Below are 20,496 nucleotides of genomic sequence, written 5' to 3' on the forward strand. Positions count from 1 at the left end.
ATCCAACACAAAACAATGGTGCTACAACACAACAAGTCTGGTGCTAGGGGACCAGGACAAGGAGTCCCTCCATAGTGCTGTGTGGTGTCTTGCTGGAGACCGTAAAAGCAGCTGTGTGGCATTCTGCACCAGGAGTGGTGCTGGGTAATAAACCAAAGACAAAGACCCAAAAAAACGTATACATGCGTTTTGCTTTTTAAAAACTGTCAGGATGAGATGTCAGCCCCACGGGGAGAGCATTGTTTTCAGTCAATCAACTGACACGTAGGGGTTGATTTACTAAAGACAAATGCATACCTCTCAACTTTTTGAGAAGGGAACAAAGGAAACCTATTAGCAAAAGTATGTAGACAAAGGACACACCCCCTGTCACTCCCTTTAAAGGAGAAGTATACCAAAAAAATTATTAGTTAAACCCATAAGTTTTTTTTTTACCACTACTGTTTATTTTTTGGCTTTTGAAATTCACAAATGTAGCAATTTAGAAATTGGATGAAATGTTTAGCACTGGCAAATACTTTTTGAAAGATAAAAAGTGCATTTTATTTATATACAGTTTTATAGATCAGACCAAAATGAGGGACAGATGAGGAGGAAAGAGGGACAGATGGACATTGCTCCAAATCAGGGACAGTCCCTCCAAATCAGGGACAGTTGGGGGCTATGCAAATAGGCTGTTTACATTGCAAGGGAAGTTACCCCAAAGTTTGGTGAATGTGGTGAAGTTTCCCTTTATAAAGAATAACCAGTCATATGCAAGGAAAATAAAGAAGCAGCATTTTAGCTTGCACATGATTGAATGATGAAAGTCAGCAGAGTTTCCCCTAAAGGGGTTGTAAAGGTTTTTGTTTTTTCACCTTAATGCATCCTATGCATTAAGGTGAAAAAACACCTGGCAGTCGCCAGTCCCCCCCCCCCCCCCCAGCCCCTCCATTTTACTTACTTGAACCCCTTCATTCAGTCGGCGGGGATGCACTGTCTCTCTCTCCACGGGCTCTAGGCTCTAGATTGGACAGATTGATAGCAGCGCGGCCATTGGCTCCCGCTGCTGTCAATCAAATCCAATGACGTGGGAACTGGGGGGCGGAGCTGAATCATACATTCGGCAGCTATGGACGCTGAATGCTGGACTCGGGACCACGGCCGCAAGGTAACCCCCTGGGAGAGAGCTTCTCCCAGGGGGTTATCTGATGTGGGGAGGAGCCTCGAAAGCCGCCGGGGGACCCCAGAAGAGCAGGTTCGGGGCCACTCTGTGAAAAACAAGCTGCACAGTGGAGGTAAGTATGATATGTTTGTTTTTGTTTTTTTAAATACCTTTACAATCACTTTAATTAGTAAGCTCTGGGGCAAATTTCCTTGTAAAGTGAAACTTCTCTTGCAAGGTTCACAGCAGTTTTGCCTTTGGTAAAGCAATCCCACAGGCCTGTATTGCAAGAAGAAACAGCAAAGGACAACTTCTGTGTTGCACTGCAGAGCGGGAAATACAGCCAGCGTATGCCTACTCCAATATTATTTATGTATGAGATTACAACTAAGACCCCATACACACTATTAGATTTTCTGCAGATTTTTGTCTTCTGATTCACCAAAACCATATAATATGAGGTCAAACCTTAAGCCCTTGTACACACGGTCGGAGATTCCGACAACCAAATCCGTCGGAGTAATTCCAACGGATTAATTCCGGAAGAGGTCCGGAAGTGATGTTGCATACACACGGTCGGACTAAGTTGTCGGAAAATCCGATTGTACATAACGTGATGACGTTATTTCGTTACGACGGGACTACATTCACGCTAGTAGCCAATAGCTTTGGTCTAGGAATTTGATCTGAGCATGCGTGGCACTTTGTCCGTCGGAGTAGGCTACACATGATTGGAGTATGTCCGATAGGAGTATTTTGTCAGGAAATGTTTTACCGGCAAGTTGGAAAACTTGGTCCGTCGGATATTCCGACAGAAACAGTCCGATGCAGACCACACACAGTCGGAATATCCGACAAAACTGTCCGATAGGACACATTCTGTCGAAATCTCCGACAGTGTGTACAAGGGCTCAGAGTTTCAATTTGAATGCAAACAGGCTGGCCCTTGTACTACATGGTTTTGGTAAATCTGAAGACAAAAATCTGCAGAAAATCGAATACTGTGTATGGGGCTTAACATACATGGAAGATGATTAGGAGCACAAAGTCAAATATTCTGTACATCTGGCTGAGAATTAAACATTTCATCTACATTTGTTTTATTACAACCACAGCAGGACTGAAGTCTCACAAATATTTTTATAACTTGAGCTGTTTCATTGTTTGCAAAGTGGTTCTTTACACTACTAATAGCCACACATGTTTTACACCTCTCAGTTCTTGCTGAGCCAGTAACAGCTTTCAAGTGAAGTCTCACGTTGATAATAGCTTCCAAGTAAAGTCTACAAGTCACGATCCCCGTGCTCCAAGTTTCTATTCATCTAACCAGGGGTAGCGCCATCTCATGAACAAAGCTACCTGTGGGACTCCCAGGAGAACGTAAAGCCCCAGTTTTTGTGCAAGAAAACCTTTATGGTTACATATTCACTCAGGTTGAAAATAGACACTACTTCAACCAAAAACCAAATAGATAAAATAAAAAATTCCTTCCATCATCAGAATTTTCTTTAAAGAAGAATTGGACATTTTATATATAAATGTATTGGACCAGCTTGAACCAATGTACAAGAAGGCCTGGCTTGCAGTCACCGCTCTAATTTATCCCAAAGGTGTTCTATCGGGTTTAGGTCAGAACTCTGTGTAGGCCACTCAAGTTCCTCCACCCCAAACTTGCTCATTCATGTCTTTATGGACCTTGCTTTGTGCACTTGTGCGCAGTCTTGTTGAAACAGGAAGGGGCCATCTCCAAATTGTTCCAGTAAAAAGTTGGGAGCATGAAATTGTCCAAAATCCAAAATTGTCCCCTCAAATTCACTTCTGGAAGAATGGTCAAACATTCCCATAGACACACTCCTAAACCTTGTTGACAGCCTTCCCATTAGAGTTGAAGCTGTTATAGCTGCAAAGGGCGGGCCAACTCAATATTTAACCTTACGGACTAATGCCACGTACACACGATTGGAATTCCAGCCAGAAAAAGACAGAGAGAGTATTTCATTGGAAAATGCGACCGTGTGTATGCTCCATCGGAATTTAGCTGTCTGAATTTCCGCCAGCCAAAAACTGATAGCATGTTCTCAATTTTCCAGACGGAAAAACTTTCTATCGGAAATTCCGATCATGTGTATGCAATTCCGACATGCCAAAAATCACGCATGCTCAGATTCAACTACGAGACAGAAGCTATTGAACTTCCTTTTTCTAGTCCCGTCGTACGTGTTGTACGTCACCACGTTCTAAGCTATCGGAATTTGGTGTGACCATGTGTAGGCAAGACAGCTTGAGCGGAATTCTGTTGGGAAAACCATCAGAGCTTCTTCCGACGAGAATTCCGATTGTGTGTACGCGGCATAAGACTGGGATGCCGGTAAAGTTCATGTGCGTGTAAAAACAGGTGTCCCAATACTTTTGGTAATATAGTGTAACTACAGTATTTATATCATACCTGTGGGATTTCTCAGGAACCTAGAAATCACTGTAGTAGTCACCGCTACTTCAGTTATGTCCACTGACTTCTGGGTCCTGTGCGGAGTGGCTGGTCTGCTTGTAGGCAGGTGCAGTCTGCTTTCTCCGCTGCAAGTGGTCCTCAAACCACAGTGGCATTGCAGAGGGAGAGGAAGTCAAGAAGAACATGTTCCTCTATGGTTTCCTGGGTCACTGTAGGAGCTATCAGATTGGATGCTGGCGCCCGACGTGGTTGTGGAGGCAATCTTGGGACATTCAGAGTCTATTTAAGACCCTGCCTCCCAGGTTTGGCACGCATCTCACATGTGGGTAATGTAGGGACAAGTCACCTGTCTGTCAGGGACAGTATTAGTGGTAGGGAGGGGTTCCAAATAAGTAGGGAAAGTGCAGGGACACACCATCCCTCCTGGAAGCCTCCCTACTTGGGTAAGGGCTGGCCATGCCGCATTACGCCCCTCTAAACAGACACTGTGGGGACACTTGATACCTACTGTATATGACCCGGCTTGCTATTTACATGCCTTTGGATTCCTGTCTGCCTGTTGTCATGTTGGCCTGTGCTTGGACTTTGTATCCTGCTTCCTGATTGGTACCTCACTGCCTGGCTGTGAACTGACCTCGGCTTGTATCCCGACTCTACCTTATGTTCCTGTACTTCTCTATTGTCTGTTGACCTTGACCTGTATCCTGGCACTGTCTCTTGCCTTATGATTCTGCACTTCCTTGCTCAGCTGTTGATGGCCTATAGCTCATGTTCTGTCTTTGCTCCTGATCAGGTGCCACCACGTTTCTGCCTCTGATCCCTATCTGGAGGTGCAGAATCATCTGTGTTATGCCTTGAAGCCAACAGTTGATGCTGCCCACAAAAGTGGCCCTCGTGCCACTCTGTGCCCTCACATCTCCTGTCACCACTACCATGGGTGTTGGACAAGTAGTGCAAAAGAAGACCCAACTTCAGCTCAATCTCCACAAAGTATGTGATGCTTTAAAGTGGATTTCTGGGAATTAAGCAAAACGTACAGGCCCCACTGCAAGGGTTAAATGTTCATTTAGTCTAGGAATGCTGGGACAAGATATAATACTTACCTTATATCTGGTTCCAGCAAGTTCCCTCTATCCATGCAATGGGTCCAACGCTGCTGCCTCTCCAAGGCACTCCCATTCTCCAAGGCCACCTGCTTGTCTCCTCCACAGGGTTAATAGACTGCATTGTATCTGATGATGCCAAGGTACCATCCATAGCCTGGAGTTTTTTTTGCAAAAAATAACACTGTAGCCTGCCAGATGAAGGGATATGGTAAGTATTACTGTATTTATCGGCGTATAACACGCACCCCAAGTTTAGGAGGGAATTTAAAAGAAAAAAACTTTTAAGAGGGAAGTTTAAGGAAAAAAACTTACATTTAAATGCCCATCTATGCAGCCTTGTCCGTGTCATTTGCAGCCTTGCATTTAGACTTGTCAGTGTAATTTGCAGCCATCCATTTAGCCTTGTTATTGTCATTTGCAGCCATCCATTTATCCTTGTCAGCTGTTTGCAGCCTTGTCTGTGTGTTTACCATTTAAAAATGGCGCCACTAAGATACAGAGTGGATGTCCTGTGTATCTCGGCGGCGCTCAGTAGTTCTCGGCCGTTCTCGGCGGCTTCCGGGTATTTTCGGCCGCACTCGGCCGTTCTCAGCTATCTTCGCCCGTTCTCGGCTATTTTCGGCCACAGTGGGCCGTTCTCGGCGGCTTTCGGCTTTCCGAAAGCCACCGAGAATGACCGAGTGTGGCCAAAGATAGCCGAGAACGGCCAAATGCGGCCGAAAAATACCCGGAACCCGCCAAGAACGGCAAAAAGGCTTAGAAATCGGAGTATAACACGCACCCCTGATTTCAGGGGGAAAAAAGTGTGTGTTATACGCCGATAAATACAGTACATTGTATTCCCACACCCTATGGTGGAACTTCCAGGGTTGCAAAGGTTGCATGTACTTCTGGGCCCTGGCCTTCCGCCACCATGGGGGGGGGGGGGGCCACTACGGGACCATAAGGCTCGGGTTACACTGCTGCTACCCCAAAGTCCTGCAACTTGCATGGGACATGGGAAAATAAAAAACAGCATTTTAGCTTGCACACGATTGGATGATAAAATCAGCAGCGCTTCCACTCATTTCAGATCTACGCCTTAGATTTAGAGCGACTGTACTTCCAAGTGCACTTGTAGTGCAAAGTGGATTAGCCTTTCGTAAATAACCCCCTATGTGTCACAGTGGGAACCAGGGCTTATAAAGGACCTTGCAATGGGAGTAAATGGCCTCAAAACCATTTGGAAGGGCCCCAGCCCAGAGGGAAGGGCCCTTGGACTCAGAGGGAAGGGTCCCGGGACCGATGGAAAGGGCCTTAGGAGAGCCCTTTATGGTTTCTTGCACTGGGGCCCTGAAGGTTCTAGTTACGCCTCTACCCCTAGACTAAAGGAGGATTTAACCCTTGCAATACAGGGCTACCCACTATAAGGGTGGATTTAGTCTAATTCCCAGAGTTTGGTTTCAAGTAAGTTATCACCAAATAAAGAGGTCAATAGCAGGAATGTAAAATTTGTTCTGCTCCATAAAGGATGTGCAGGTGAAAGCAGTTAAAGTGAAACTCTGTGTTAAATGAAGTGTAATCCCTCCGAGACATGACTGATATGACATTACACCTAATTTCAGCTGATACATATGGAGTGCATTCTTCTCCTTTCCTGCCTTTGTTTGCTCCGAGCCGCTGTCAGGACCTTCAATTAATAAAGATTCATTCGGCCCATAGAGAAATCGTTTATAAATAAACATTATAAAGATAATAATATCCCCAAAGAGATGATTACAGGATCAGAAGCGACAGACAGCACTGCCACATTAGCCTCTTCCGATGACAGATGTCTCCTTCGCTCTGGCAGTCTAAGAGGTGTAGGTGACTCTATGCGCAGAGAAATCACATGGCGCGAATTAATAATTTAGCAGCACCATTTGTGTTTTTCTTCTCCTTCCTGGTAAATAACTCAGAAATACAGAAACATTAATACAAACATATAATTACAGTATTACCAGAGAGGTTTTCTTTTAGTAAAACCTGCAGGCTGCCCAAGTCGCAAGCAGCGGGATGTCATTAAGTAAGAAAACAGCTCAATCTGATGATAGGGTAATGACTGTAATTTAAGGCAAATGTACTAACGCTGACAGAAGCAATGCACTCCATTAGTCACTGCGCTTTCTTCTTCTTTACTCGCGGCGATGGAAGAAAAAAGTGCCACATTGAGGAATCAAAGGAGAATATGAGAGGAGATAAAAGTCATCAAGCAGTAAACACGGATAATATGATATCAGGTTCACCTGGAATATTTTTAAATGGAAAAGGAAGAAGAAGAGGGAACACATGGGTGGTCACTGCTCACCTCTTACTGTGAAGGTCAGTAGTCTAGCTGTCATGTTGATTTGTGTTTCTATTCCTGGGTGCCCTTTGGGATCCCTTGGGGTGTTGTGAACATGGGACACTTTGGATTAACATCATGTACTGCCATGGTGTAGGCAGGCTACCAGGACCATACCAACCAATGAAGATCTAGGGACAGAATGCTTGGTGTCCCATCCACACCATGGCAAAGCATAGAGATAACCCAGGGCAAGCAGAATGCAGAAGAGGACAGAGCAAGGTGGGGAACTGATGGGAAGAGAGGTCTGTGATCCTGATGTATAGCATAGCTCCCAACTGTCCCTGATTTTGAGAGACTGTACCTGATTTTCATGGACTGTCCCTGATTTAGAACAAAGTCCCTCTGTCCCTCTTTCCTCCTCATTTGTCCATCATTTTGGACTGATCTATATAGTTGTATAGAAAATGAAATATTTATCTATAAAAGTGTTTTACAGGGCTAAACCTTTCTTCCAATTTCTAAATTGTTAAAGGCCAATATAATGGAATAGTAGTGGTAAAAAAAAGCACTTGTGGGTTAAATCAATAATTTTTTTTGTACAATTCTCCTTTAAGGAGGGCGATACAGGGGGGTGTCCTATGCCTATAAAATGTTGCTAATAGGTAACCCTTATTCCCATCTCAGAAAGTTGGGAGTTATGGTATAGGTGGGACTCTGACCAGATACAGTTTTTCCGTCAGAATAAACTCTGACGGTTTTTCCGATGGAGTTCCACTGAAACAGACTTGCCTACACACGATCACACCAAAGTCCGATTGTTTAGAACACGATGACGTACAGCACGTACAACGGGACTAGAAAAAGGAAGATCAATAGCCAGTAGCCAATAGCTGCCCTTGGGTCGTTTTTTTGTCCGTCGGAACAGCATACAGACAAACGGTTTTCCTGATAGGAATTGATTCAGTTGGAAAGATTTAAAACATGTTCTATTTCTAGGTCCGTCAGAATTTTCGAAAAAAAAGTCTGCTGAAGCCCACACACGATCGGAATATCCGATGAAATGATTCAATCTGACTTTTTCTGTCGGAAAGTCTGACCGTGTGTACACGGCATAATAGGGAGAATAAGGCTTCTGATGTGATGGAAGGATTCTAGGATGGGATACTACTTGTGGGTAGGTGTAGCGAGGTGCGGCTGACAGAAAACACTCAGAGTCCAGGCGCAAAATCAGGAATGTATTATAACGGAAGTCCAGCAATACACAACAGGCATGGTGAGAAGGCAACCCGACAGGGAACAGTCACAAAGCATAACAGCGATGTGTCAATAGATAGAAGTCTCATGGAAGCCAACAGTGTCTGCCTCTGGGAGTAGAATACAGCCTGGACGGTTCATAACCAAATGGGGAGGTTTCCATTCAGTATAACATGTCCTTGAACTTTCCCTACTCCTCCAAAACCTTTCCCTGACTGGCCCTGACAGACGGGTATACTGTCCCCACACTGCAAAATGCGTGCCAAATCAGGGAGCCAGGGTCCTAAATAGACCCAGCCTGACCCAAGATGACCGCCAAAATCACATGGGGTGCCAGCATCCAATTGGATGCTACCGCCCTATGACAAAGGAAACCATAGAGGAAAAGTTTCCTCTCAATTTCCTACTCCACCTGCATTGTCGCTGCGGCAGAGCGCCACCTGCTCTGAATCTCTTTATACAGAGATTAAATTGCACAATGCACACAGGTGGGCTCTATTTACTAATTAAGTGACTTCTGAAGGCAATTGGTTCCAATAGATTTTAGTTAGGGGTATCAAAGTAAAGGGGGCTGAATACAAATGCACGCCACACTTTTCAGATACTTATTTGTAAAAAAAATTCAAATCATTTATGATTTTCCTTCTACTTTACAATTATGTGCCACTTTGTGTTTGTCTGTCACATAAAATCCCATTAAATACATTTACATTTTTGGTTGTAGCATGGCAAAATGTGGAACATTGCAAGGGGTATGAATACTTTTTCAAGGCACTGTATGTATATGTGATTATAAGTAATGTAAGATAACCAGTGTCTGTTTTTTTTTTAGACTTTTCTCAAAAATACCTGGTAGTCCTGCCTGTCCTCCTTTTCATTCTGACCTTGCCAAGCACAGAAGCAGATCTACACTGGCGTGGTTGGTTTGTGGATCACTGCTTCCTCCTTTAGGCCTTGTACACACGGTCGGACATTCCGACGGAAAATGTCCGATCGGACCATGTTGTTGGATAATCCGACTGTGTGTGGGCTTCATCTGACTTTTTCAGTCGGAATGTCCGACCAACAAAGTTTGAGAGCTGGATATAAAATTTTTCAGACAACATGATCCGATCAGACTTTGTCCGATCGTTTGTAGAGAATTCCGATAGGACAAAGTGCCACGCATGCTCAGATCAAATTCCTAGACCAAAGCTATTGGCTACTAGCCTGAACATAATCCTGTCGTAACTAAATAACGTCATCACGCTACGAACGATCGGATTTTCCAACAACTTTGTTCGACCGTGTGTATGCAGCACCAGTTTCGTAAAAAAAACGTCAGACAAAATCCGACGGATTTTGCTGTCGGAATGTCCGACCGTGTGTACAAGGGCTTACAGATACAAGATGTCCTGTGGCGGGACAAGATCATTCAGCATCCAGGGCAAAGATGAAGAACTGCCCCCCCATTCCCTGTTGCTAACATATGACATAGATGGATGTACTACCATGATGCTCTGGCATGCCTATACCCTGCCCCCCCCCCAATACCCTGGGTCCCATTGCCCATAGCTGGCACGTGTGGCCATTTACTTGCTTTCTAGAATTTGGGGGTTGGTGGACAGTTGCACATGCATGGAGTGTTTTTCGTGTTGCCTGTGAGTGGTTGGGGTGAGGGGTAGAAGAGAATGGGCTTGTTGGAGCACTGTGCAATAGCAGTAGCTGTCACACCAAAGATAAAAGGTGCCACCCAGTAGAAGGGAGGTTGCCACCGATCTGGAAAGTGAATGCGGTTTGGTGCAGGCTATGTGGTAACCTCCACGTGCGCTGCCTTCCCTGGCCCCTGCTGAAGTGTGCCCTCACCTCCCTTGATCAGATTGGCAGTCACATCCCCCCACCCATCCATGCTCTCTTGATTGACAGTTGCTCCCAGCACAAGCCTTGCTATTAAACATCAACTGTAATGCAACACCAGCCAAATGGAAAGCTGCATACATAACATGGTGTGTATATCCCTGCTATGTGCGATAAAAGGACATATCGCCCACTTTGGAAAGTGACACGCCTACAGGTATCAGGAAGAAGAAAAATGCAGAAGGCTTTGCGTCACGTGACTGCACAATAAAACTATTTATTTATTACAAGTACTTACATAGAGCCAACAATTAATGCAGTGCTTTACGTACACATTGTACATTTACATCAGTTCCTGCCTTCAAAGAACTTACAATTGAATGTCCCAAGCTCACAGTCATACATACACATAGTAGGGCCAATTTAGACAGGAGCCAATTAACCTACCATCATGTCTTTGGAGTGTGGGAGGAAACCGGAGTACCCAATGGAAACTCAGCAAGGCATGAGGAGAACATGCAATCCCAAACGCTGTGGTTGGGATTCCAACCAATAATCCTAGTACTGCCAGATGGAAGTGCTAACCACTATGCCACCATGCTGCCCTCGCTGAAAAAAAATAAAAATTATGTAAATGAAGCTATACTGCTATACCCATATGAGACAACATAGTGTACTTTTTTGTAAAGCTGAACTTACACTTTAAGTGTAATGCCGCGTACACACGATCGGAATTCTCGTCCGAAAAAGCTCTGATGGTTTTCCCGATGGAATTCCGACGGAATTCCGCTCAAGCTGTCTTGCCTACACACGGTCACACCAAATTTCGATCGTTTAGAACGCGGTGACGTACAACACGTACGACAGGGCTAGAAAAGGGAAGTTCAATAGCCAGTAGCCAACAGCTTCCGTCTCGTAGTTGAATCTGAGCATGCGTGATTTATGGCATGTCAAAATTGCATACACACAATCGGAATTTCCAAAAGAACGTTTTTCCGTCGGGAAAATTGAGAACATGCTATCAATTTTTGGCTGGCGGAAATTCAGACAGCTAAATTCCGATAGAGCATACACACGGTCGCATTTTCCGATGAAAAGCTCTCATCTGTCTTTTTCTGGCCGGAATTCCGATCGTGTGTACACGGCATTAGGGTGAACCTAAGGGTCAGGTCAATAATAGGGACCACAGGTTATAGGGAACATTTTTTTTCAATACCGAAACCCAGGAGTACCAGGCTTGACACTGAAAACCAATCCACAGACAACCTACTGTGAAAATTTTCTCAACTGGATTTACAGATAAATATATATAAAAAAAAAATGGAGACTAACCACCCACCATCATCCACCCCCAAAGTTGACACATGAACCTCTGGTAGCTTTACACATCTACCCGTATCCGAAACAACTCTTTCCTTTCTTCCATATAATAGAGATTTCTTCAATAATGAAGTCATTTAACATTGTGTAACCTCATGAAGACATCAGATAACGCCAGAAATCATTAGAGGGAATGTCATACAAAATGTCACCTATGAGACGTCTTCATCTCCAGCGTATTTCACTGCCGCCATCGTGGTAATTGGCTTTTGGTGTAAAAATAAAAAATGTGCTTGCAGATCTCGCTAATTATTACAAAATATCAGCCCTGGCAGGTAACTCTGAATATATCATTTTTAAGTGGCTTTTATGATGGAGTGCAGTTCGAGGACTGTTTACTACAATGAAAATAAATTAAAATGTAAATTGGAAATAAATGAAACATTGCATGAAGACAAGGTGAGGAAAGGTAAGCAGTGCCTATGTTTGGGTATGTTATAAAGGTTTTAGGGTATTTTGGGGATATGGGATGTTATGGCACCAAATCCAGTGAAACCATTTCTTGAACTGCCAATACAATCCAGCAAATATTGCAGCCGTGCAAATTCCAGGAACCCCTGGTGGGAGGCCCTGTCAGACAGGCCGCATGGGGCCCCACAATTTCTAATATTGGCCCTGGGGGCTGTAATAGCAGTGACCTCTAGCAGTCTTATGTAATGTGTCTCTAGTCCACATTACAATTGTCCTGATACATGTCTCCAGTTTCCAGAAGTATAGTATGTTCTCAGTGTCCGTCCATCTCCCGCAGTATGTTTGTAGTCTCTGACCATCTCCTGTTTCATGTATACAGTCTCTGATGGCCTTCTATAGCACTATATAACTACAGTTCAGCGAATACTAAGTGTGGTCCTTTGGAGTACATTTACTAATGTACTCCTTGGACCTAAAAACATTTATTAGTGGGTCATTGAAGTAGATGTAAACCCTAATTGTATGACCAGTGGTGACCAACTGTCTTGATATAGAGGGCCTCAAGTGTTGCTGATACCACCAAAGGACCACACAGAACTTTCATAAATAATTAAAACATATAATAAATGAAAAATTGCGCGAAGACAAGGTAAAGGAAGGTAAGCAGTGCTTATGTTTGCACATGTTATGAAGGTTTTGGGGTATTTTTGGGATGTGGGATTTTATCCATCCAATCTAATGAAACCTTTACTTGAACTGCCAATACAACCCAGCAAATACTGCAGCTGTGCAAATCCAAAGAACCCCTGGTGAGAGGCCCTATCAGGCAATCTGTATGATGCCCCACATTTTCTAAAGGTGGCCCTGGGGGCTGTAATAGCTCTAGAGAGCTCTAGCATTCTCATGTAATGTGTCTCCAGTCTCCAAAACCATAGCATGTTTGCAGTGCCTATCCATCTCCTGCAGTAACTTTGCTGCCTCTGACCATCTCCTGTTGCATGTATGTAGTTTCTAATGGCCATCGCTGGACCCCGGAGAGATGATCATTCGTCGCTGGATAGCAAGAGTGGATTACCACCGCTGGAATATTTTTTTCTTTTTTTTCTTTTTAATAAATGACTTTTTCAAAAGTGTGTTTGTCTTATTTAACAATTTTTTACACTTTCTTTGTGAAATGGTAGGGGTACTTTTGTACCCCCCTTACCATTTCAAACGGGGAGGCCGGGATCTGGGATCCCCTTGTTAAAGGGGGCTTACAGATTGTGATAAGCCCCCTGCCCACAGACCCCCACAACCACCGGTCAGGGTTGTGGGGATGAGGCCCTTGTCCCCCATCAACATGGGGACATGGTGCTTTGGGGGGGACCCCAAAGCATCCTCCCAATGTTGAGGGCATGTGGCCTGGTATGGTTCAGGAGGGGGGGGCGCTCTCTCGTCCCCCCCCCTCTTTTCCTGCGGCCTGCCAGGTTGCATGCTCATATAAATGGTCTGGTATGGATTTTTAGGGGGAACCCCACGTCAATTGTTTTTTTTAATTTGACGTGGGGTTCCCCTTAATATCCATACCAGACCTGAAGGGCCTGGTAATTGAATTTGGGGGAACCCCACACTTTTTTTTTTTTCTTTTTTATCAAAGACTTTCAATGAGTGTTCTCTGTATTACGGGCGCTGACAATTCATTATAGCCGCGAGTGATTTTAAATTACTTTTTTTCCTGCAGAAATGACACTTTGTGCAGGGACAGTTCTAAGCACGGGAAACATGTGTCCCTTCACAGGCATACTATAGACACCCCCCAGGTATGAAATTTAAAGGAATATTACACTTTTATTGTTTCACTTTAATCATTATTAAAATCACTGCTCCCGAAAAAAACTTCAATTTTTAAAACTTTTTTTTGCATTGATACATGTCCCCTGGCGCAGGACCCAGGTCCCCAAACACTTTTTAGGACAGTAACTTGCATATTAGCCTTTAAAATGAGCACTTTAGATTTTGAACATTGGAATCCCATAGACTTTAATAGGGTTCTAAAGTTCACGTGAATTTAGGTCTGTTCGCAGGTTCTGGTACGAACCGAACCGGGGGTGTTCGGCTCATCCTTAGTGCTGACCTGCTCCCGCTGTCCTCTCTCCTTGTTCCCATGCCTCCAGGAAGGGTTTTCTCTACGTGTTGTAGGGGAATCTTCCAGTACCCGAGCCCAAGGCCCGATGTCAGCCCCCCCCCCCAGACTAGGGGGTGCCCTGCGAGGGCCTCCAACAGCCTTCTTAGCACTCCATCTCCATCTTCTACCTGACTGGCCCTGCTGGCATTACTAATGACTATTTATGAGGTGGCCTGTTCCCTGCCAGCCCTTTACTGGGGGTTGGCTGAGGACCATAAATATTCCTGACAGGCACCCCTGGCTGTCTAGAACATTCTCCAATGTTCCAGAAAATAGGGGGAAGAGAAGAGCTGTTAGCATGAGTCATCTAGCCCCTGAGTCACTAAACCCTGACCCAGATTCACAACTCAAGCCTGGCCCTCATCCAAGCTGAAATTTTCCTACACTAAGGCCCCTTTCACACTTTCACACTGGGTGTGTCTGCGGTAAAGCACCGCTTTACTGTCAATTTCATGGCGCTATTCGGCCACTAACGCGGCGCTTTTAACCCCTTCTAGAGGCCAAGAAAGTGTTAAAACCACTGCACAGCGCTGCTGCAGCAGTGCTATGCCGGCGGTATAGCCACACAGCCCCATTGATTTCAATGGGCAGGAGCGGTCAAGGAGCTGTTTATATACTATTCCTTCACCGCTCCAAAGATGCTGCTAGCAGGACTTTTTTTAGCATCCTGCTGCTGCCAGTGCACCACTCCAGTGTAAAAGCCCTTGAGACTTCAAACAAAGCCCTCGGGCGGCTCTTTCAGGTAGCTTTGCATGCGATATTTTTTGCATTATAGCGCCTGAAAGCGCCCCAGTGTGAAAGAGGTCTAACAACTAAACCTATTTACACCTAGAGGGTGCTACATACATCTATTATAATGAATCACAATTGATTGACTTTAGGTAAAAAAAGTACATTAGTAAATATACTCCAAAGGACCACACATAATATTTGCTAAAATTAAAGGCTACAGAAGGCAGAGACTGTATACTGTCCATGCAAAAGGAGTCAATAACGGGTCATTAAAGTAAATGTAAACCCTAATTGTATGGCCAATGGTGGTCAACTTTCTTGATAAAGGAGGCCTCAAGTGTCCCTAATATCATCAAAGGGCCACATATAATATTCACTGATAGTAAAGTTACAGAAACCTATCAGAGACTGTATACATGCAACAGGAGATGGTCAGAGGCTGCACAAATACTGCAGGAGATGGATGGAGACTGCAAGCATGCTACAGTTTTGGAGACCGGAGGCATGTATTGGGACAGTCGTAGGCTGGAGACACAAAAAGACCAGTATAGCCTATAACAAATTTTCGGCAACTTTGTTCTTTAAGTGGAACTAGAGTTCCCTATAATTATGTACCGTTAAGCAATGTGATATCTGTGAGACCACTTGCTACTTCTGACATCTTTGCCCTGTCTTCTTTTATGCTGTGTACACATGATCGGACTATCCGGCGGACCAGATTCCGACGGAAAATCCGCTCGTCTGTGTGATAGTCCGCCGGACTTTTCAAATGAACGGACTTGCCCACACATGGAGTCAAGTCCGTTTTGAACATGACTTCAGGTACGACGGGACTAGGAAAGGAAGTCAATGTTGCCGCCTCCATTGGCCGCCTCCACCCAGCTCCGGGGGTCTTCTTCCGACTTCCGGGGTCTTCTCGCTGGGCTCCTCTGCTATCTTCTGCTCTTTTGCCGCTCTTTTGCTAGCGGAGGAGCCTGGCTTTCTCGTTCGTCGTCGTCGTCGCCGACCGGGGGTCTTCTTCCAACTTTTGGGGGGTCTTCTTCCGACTTTGGGGGTCTTCTTCCAACTTCTCCACGCTCTTCGGTTCTTCTGCCGGGCTCCTCCACTATCTTCTTCCAGCTCTTTTACTAGCATTGCCCTGGTCTTCTCTTTCGCCGTCACCACCGCCTTCTTCTTCCTTCTTCTCTTCTTCCTATGTTGACACAACGCTCTCTCCGGCTGTAATGCCAGGGACGCGTTGTGCGGCGACTTATAGAGGCATAAGGGGTGGGGTCACCGGGTGATGTCACATGGTGACCCCGCCCCTTATGATGTCACATTCCCAGGGCATTTCCTTTCTATATTAGAATGTATTCAATATGAGCATTGATTCTTAAGTGCAACCAATCAGAATTTATGCTGCCGCAGTCATAGCAATACATGATGGATGCTAATTGCTGGGGGGGGGGGGGGGGTCATTACACTTCATAAGCAACACTTAATAGTTAGCATTCCTTATTGAATAAGGCGGACGGCGTCGTACATTGGCCCGTCATGCGCTGAGGCCCAACTGTTTGTTCAATGTCTCACACAACAAGTTTTCATCTGTAATCAATAAGTACAATTGCTTCATTCTCTCTCTTAACCTTTCAATAAACACATCCTTGGGGAACAGAAACAATGTTTGCTGTGGTTAATGGAGCGAATAAAATGCATTATCAGGCACTTATGGTACATTAGTCTCCTGAGACATACTGTATATTACGATCTTAGAGAATGGAAATGATTGCAGCCATTGACATCTCAGTGTTTGTAAACTAGGTAAATGTGTTTGTCAACTCAGAATTACTTTAAAGGCTAAGATCATCTTTTCAGGCACAATTTTACTTCTAATCATAAATGGAAGCCTTCCCTAATGTATTTTCTGCCCACGCCATCCCAATATACTTATCACTCACTCACCTAGTCCATGGCAGCCTTCAATCTTCACCTCTTGGTTCAAATAACAAAAAAACAAAACAAAAAAAGGGGTCTGAGCCCATCACTTCCTACGGGATCATGTGACCTTCCAGGATAATTCATATCCCATCATGCACTGCCTTACTGCATCAAAGACTAGGGTATGTTTTACTTCTGTGGATCACCTCCATAGGTGTGCGCAGCCTATTGCATTAGGGTGTGCACCCCAAAGCTCAAACACATATTTGTGTGTATATGTGTATATATATATATTAATATGTAGCACTGATGTGCACTGATAGGCAGCTCTGATATGTAGCACTGATGAGCACTGATAGGCGGCACTGATGAGCAGGCACTGATGGGCACTGAAAGGTGACATGCACTGACATGCATCACTGATGGACACAGATTGGTGTCACTGATGGGCACTGTTGAGGCTTCACTGATAATCAGAGCACTGATGATCAGTGCCATGATTATCTGTATAGATCTCCCCTGTGAGGAAATGTCACTGATTGGCTCTCCTCTCTATCAATGTGAGGTGAGGAGAGCCAATAACCGGCATTTCCTTATTTACATGTGATCAGCTGTGATTGGACATAGGTGAAGTCCCGCTTCCCAGTGACACAGCGTGCCCATGATCGCCGCACAAGCGTGGTGAGACTGGGGCGACGTCATATGACGTAGTCCCAGAACAATGAAGCACCCTGCCCACCGTCATTTGTCTATACGGTGGGTGGGAGGCAGTTAATGGTATATTGGTACATAGGTAAGCTGGAATTTAGATAAAAAAATGTGAACTTAGCCTTTATATTTTATGAAAGAAAATGTTAACAATAACATCACTCTGTGTATGCAGCAAAGCATTCTTGTTATACTCACTGTGGAACCTAAGGGGTTCATCCTCTGCATTGTGTAAAAAGGCTGTTTGATCCTGTCTTTTGCTGATCCTCCCCTTCTTTTACTGTCCCCAATCCATCTGCTGATAATACAGAGCCTTGGGGGCACGCTGCACATGCTCAGTTTGGTGTGTATTGCTAGAGAGGGGTTTTTTTTCTTGGTAGAGTGCACGTGATCAGAGCAGAGCCAATCAGCACTGAGCCAATTCAGCCTCATAGGACAGTCAAAGGAGAATGAAAACTCCTCCTAAAAGTTTTAACCAGACACTCACAGAAGTGGTGGGACATTACAAGACCTTTACAACCACAGGCATGACTCCCAGAAACAGAAGCATGATGGGATTTGCAATTTCCCCACAGCTGGAATGCCAAGTTTGCCTACCTTTGGATTAAACCAAAATACACACACAATGGAAAACCCCTTAAACTATAGAGGGGTCTAAATTTTGTTCACTTCTGTTGGGTTATGCATTCCCATACAACTCTACAAGAATGAAACCCAGCTGAAAGCAGGTCACATGCAGGGTAGAAGGAGATCAATTACTGGTCAAATGCCCAAAGCCTTTATGATGTTATAAATGATAAAGACCTAAACATGAATGGTCACCTACCCAAGACATGGTGACTGGCGTCCAATATTACAAGCCTCCGTCTCTTCGAGCTCTGGACATGGCTTCCTCTCTCCAATGGCCATACGTTTAACAATCCTCCTTCTACTTCGTAGTCCAAGCACGGTTCCTCCCAGCTGACACGTCTTAGAACAGGAAGTCCAGTCACCCCATTCTGACACTTCACAGTCTTTTGGCATAATACAAGATCGATAATGTAGGGGCATATTGTCCTGGGTGCAGATACTGTAATGATAAAATAAAATCACAATGTGTATATGTACTGTGGTTTACTGCAATCAGTCAACAAATCCTAATGTCGCGTACACACGAGCGGATTTTCCGTCGGAAAAATCTTGGATGGTTTTTCCGACGGAATTCCGCTCAAGCTTGGCTTGCATACACACGGTCACACAAAAGTTTGCTGAACTTTCCACCGTCAAGAACGCGGTGATGTACAATGCTACGAGGAGCCGAGAAAATGTTCAATGCTTCGAGCATGCGTCAAATTGTTTTCTAGCATGCGTAGGAATTTTGCACGTCGGACTTGCTACAGACGATCGGAATTTCCGATTAAAAAATTGAGAACCTGCTCTCAATTTTTTGCTGGCGGGAATTCGGCCATCAAAAGTCCGATGGAGCATGCACACGGTCGTATTTTCTGACCAAAAGCTCTCATGAATCTTTTGCTGGCTGAATTTCCCAACATTGGGAACATTACAGGGATTATAATTTAGAAATACAGAGGATTCCTGGGAAGAAAAGTCAAAATCATATACATTTTGAAATTCACAAACTTTTCGAACTTGAGATTATATTGCATGATGTTAACAAATTGCTTATGTAATTATTATTAAATGATAAAATATTTCAGAATCTTGCCAAGTGTCAGCTGGTGTATTTGCTAGGCACTGACATATAATAATTATTTCAGATTACTGCATTTAGAAAATTTAACAGTTAGCACAATTTAATAAATCATACAGAAGTACACTTACAGTATAACTAAAAGTAAAACTTTTTTTTTTTTTAGTTTTGGAGTCCTGAAGGGTTATAACCACTGTCAAGTTTTTATTGCTGTCTCTGTCCTTGTTAGGGAGATTTATTCTCTTTAAATGGCCTGATTACCAACATTGCTGGGAATAAAAATGACAGAAAATCCAAAATTTCGAATGCTACAAGAACAGGAACAGAGGAGAAATCTTCTACTGGGATCACTTCTTCCTGTAATAAATGTCTGAGAGTGGACCTTCCTTACAGGATGAGAGGTGTGTGCAAGAGAATAGTGTAATAGCTGCCAGCTTATGTTGCTATTGGCTTGTGTTTTTATGAACAATAGCGCAGCTCTCCTGCTGCTGTCATTTGGAATACAATCCACCAGCTACCACGGTAGTCATCTCTGAATAAGCTGGAGGGGACTGGGGGAAAAGTCCCTTCACAGTTCACAGGGAATAAATAAGCCACAGGACTAATGGGCAAGAAGGATTGCAGAATGGAGAGGAGGGCACAAGAAGGGCTGCAGAATGGAGAGGGGGGCACAAAAAGGGCTGCAGAATGGAGAGGGGGGCACAAGAAGGGCTGCAGAATGGAGAGGGGGGCACAAGAAGGGCTGCAGAATGGAAAGGGGGGCACAAGAAGGGCTGCAGAATGGAGAGGGGGGTTTTGACCTCAGTGCTGCTTCTATCTAAACCATAGAAATGCTCAAAATTAGGGCTACTGTCTGGGGTGCAGCTACAGATAGCATTGAAAGAAATAAAAAAAATGACATACAGATTTTAATGGGGACAAGTGCTATCTGCACTGGATCCCCTGGGGTATTTAACAACTATTACTTCTGGTGAAGGTTCTTCTGTGGCCCTTTCACACCGATCAGTTTTTGATGTGCTTTTTTTCAGGTGTGAAAAGCTTCATTTAAAGGAATAGGAGGAACTGCGCCCCATCATCGTTAGTGTTAATCGGAAGAATTGTGCCCCACCAAGTGTCAGTGGGAGGAATAGTGCCCCATCGCTGTTGGTGTCATTTTGCTATAGTGCCTCATTTTTGGCGTCGGTGGGAAGCAAAGGTGCCAGATTATTGGTATCAGTAGAAGGAATAGTGCCCCATCACTGGTGTCAGTGGGAGGAATAGTGCCCCATCATTGGTATCAGTTGGAGGAATAGTGCCCCATTGTTGGTGTCAGTGGGATGAAGAGTGCCCCATTGTTAGTATCAGTGGGAGGAATAGTGCCCCATTGTTGGTGTCAGTGGGAAAATAGTGCCACATTGTAG

General features: G+C 44.4%; 1 protein-coding gene across 2 annotated transcripts in view; it reads right to left on the reverse strand.

Moving 5' to 3' along the window:
- The window catches only part of THSD7B (thrombospondin type 1 domain containing 7B), an 820,891-nt gene that overhangs the window by 536,362 nt on the left and 264,033 nt on the right, over positions 1-20,496 (reverse strand). For both annotated transcript variants that reach the window (XM_077447767.1, XM_077447766.1), the window contains exon 5: positions 18,233-18,475. In XM_077447767.1, coding sequence (XP_077303893.1) covers positions 18,233-18,475 — 243 coding nt within the window. The remainder of the gene's footprint in view (positions 1-18,232; positions 18,476-20,496) is intronic.

Source organism: Lithobates pipiens, unplaced genomic scaffold, assembly GCF_037356315.1.
Source record: "Lithobates pipiens isolate NorthernLeopardFrog02 unplaced genomic scaffold, aLitPip1_a1.2 Scaffold_22, whole genome shotgun sequence".
Taxonomy (NCBI): domain Eukaryota; kingdom Metazoa; phylum Chordata; class Amphibia; order Anura; family Ranidae; genus Lithobates; species Lithobates pipiens.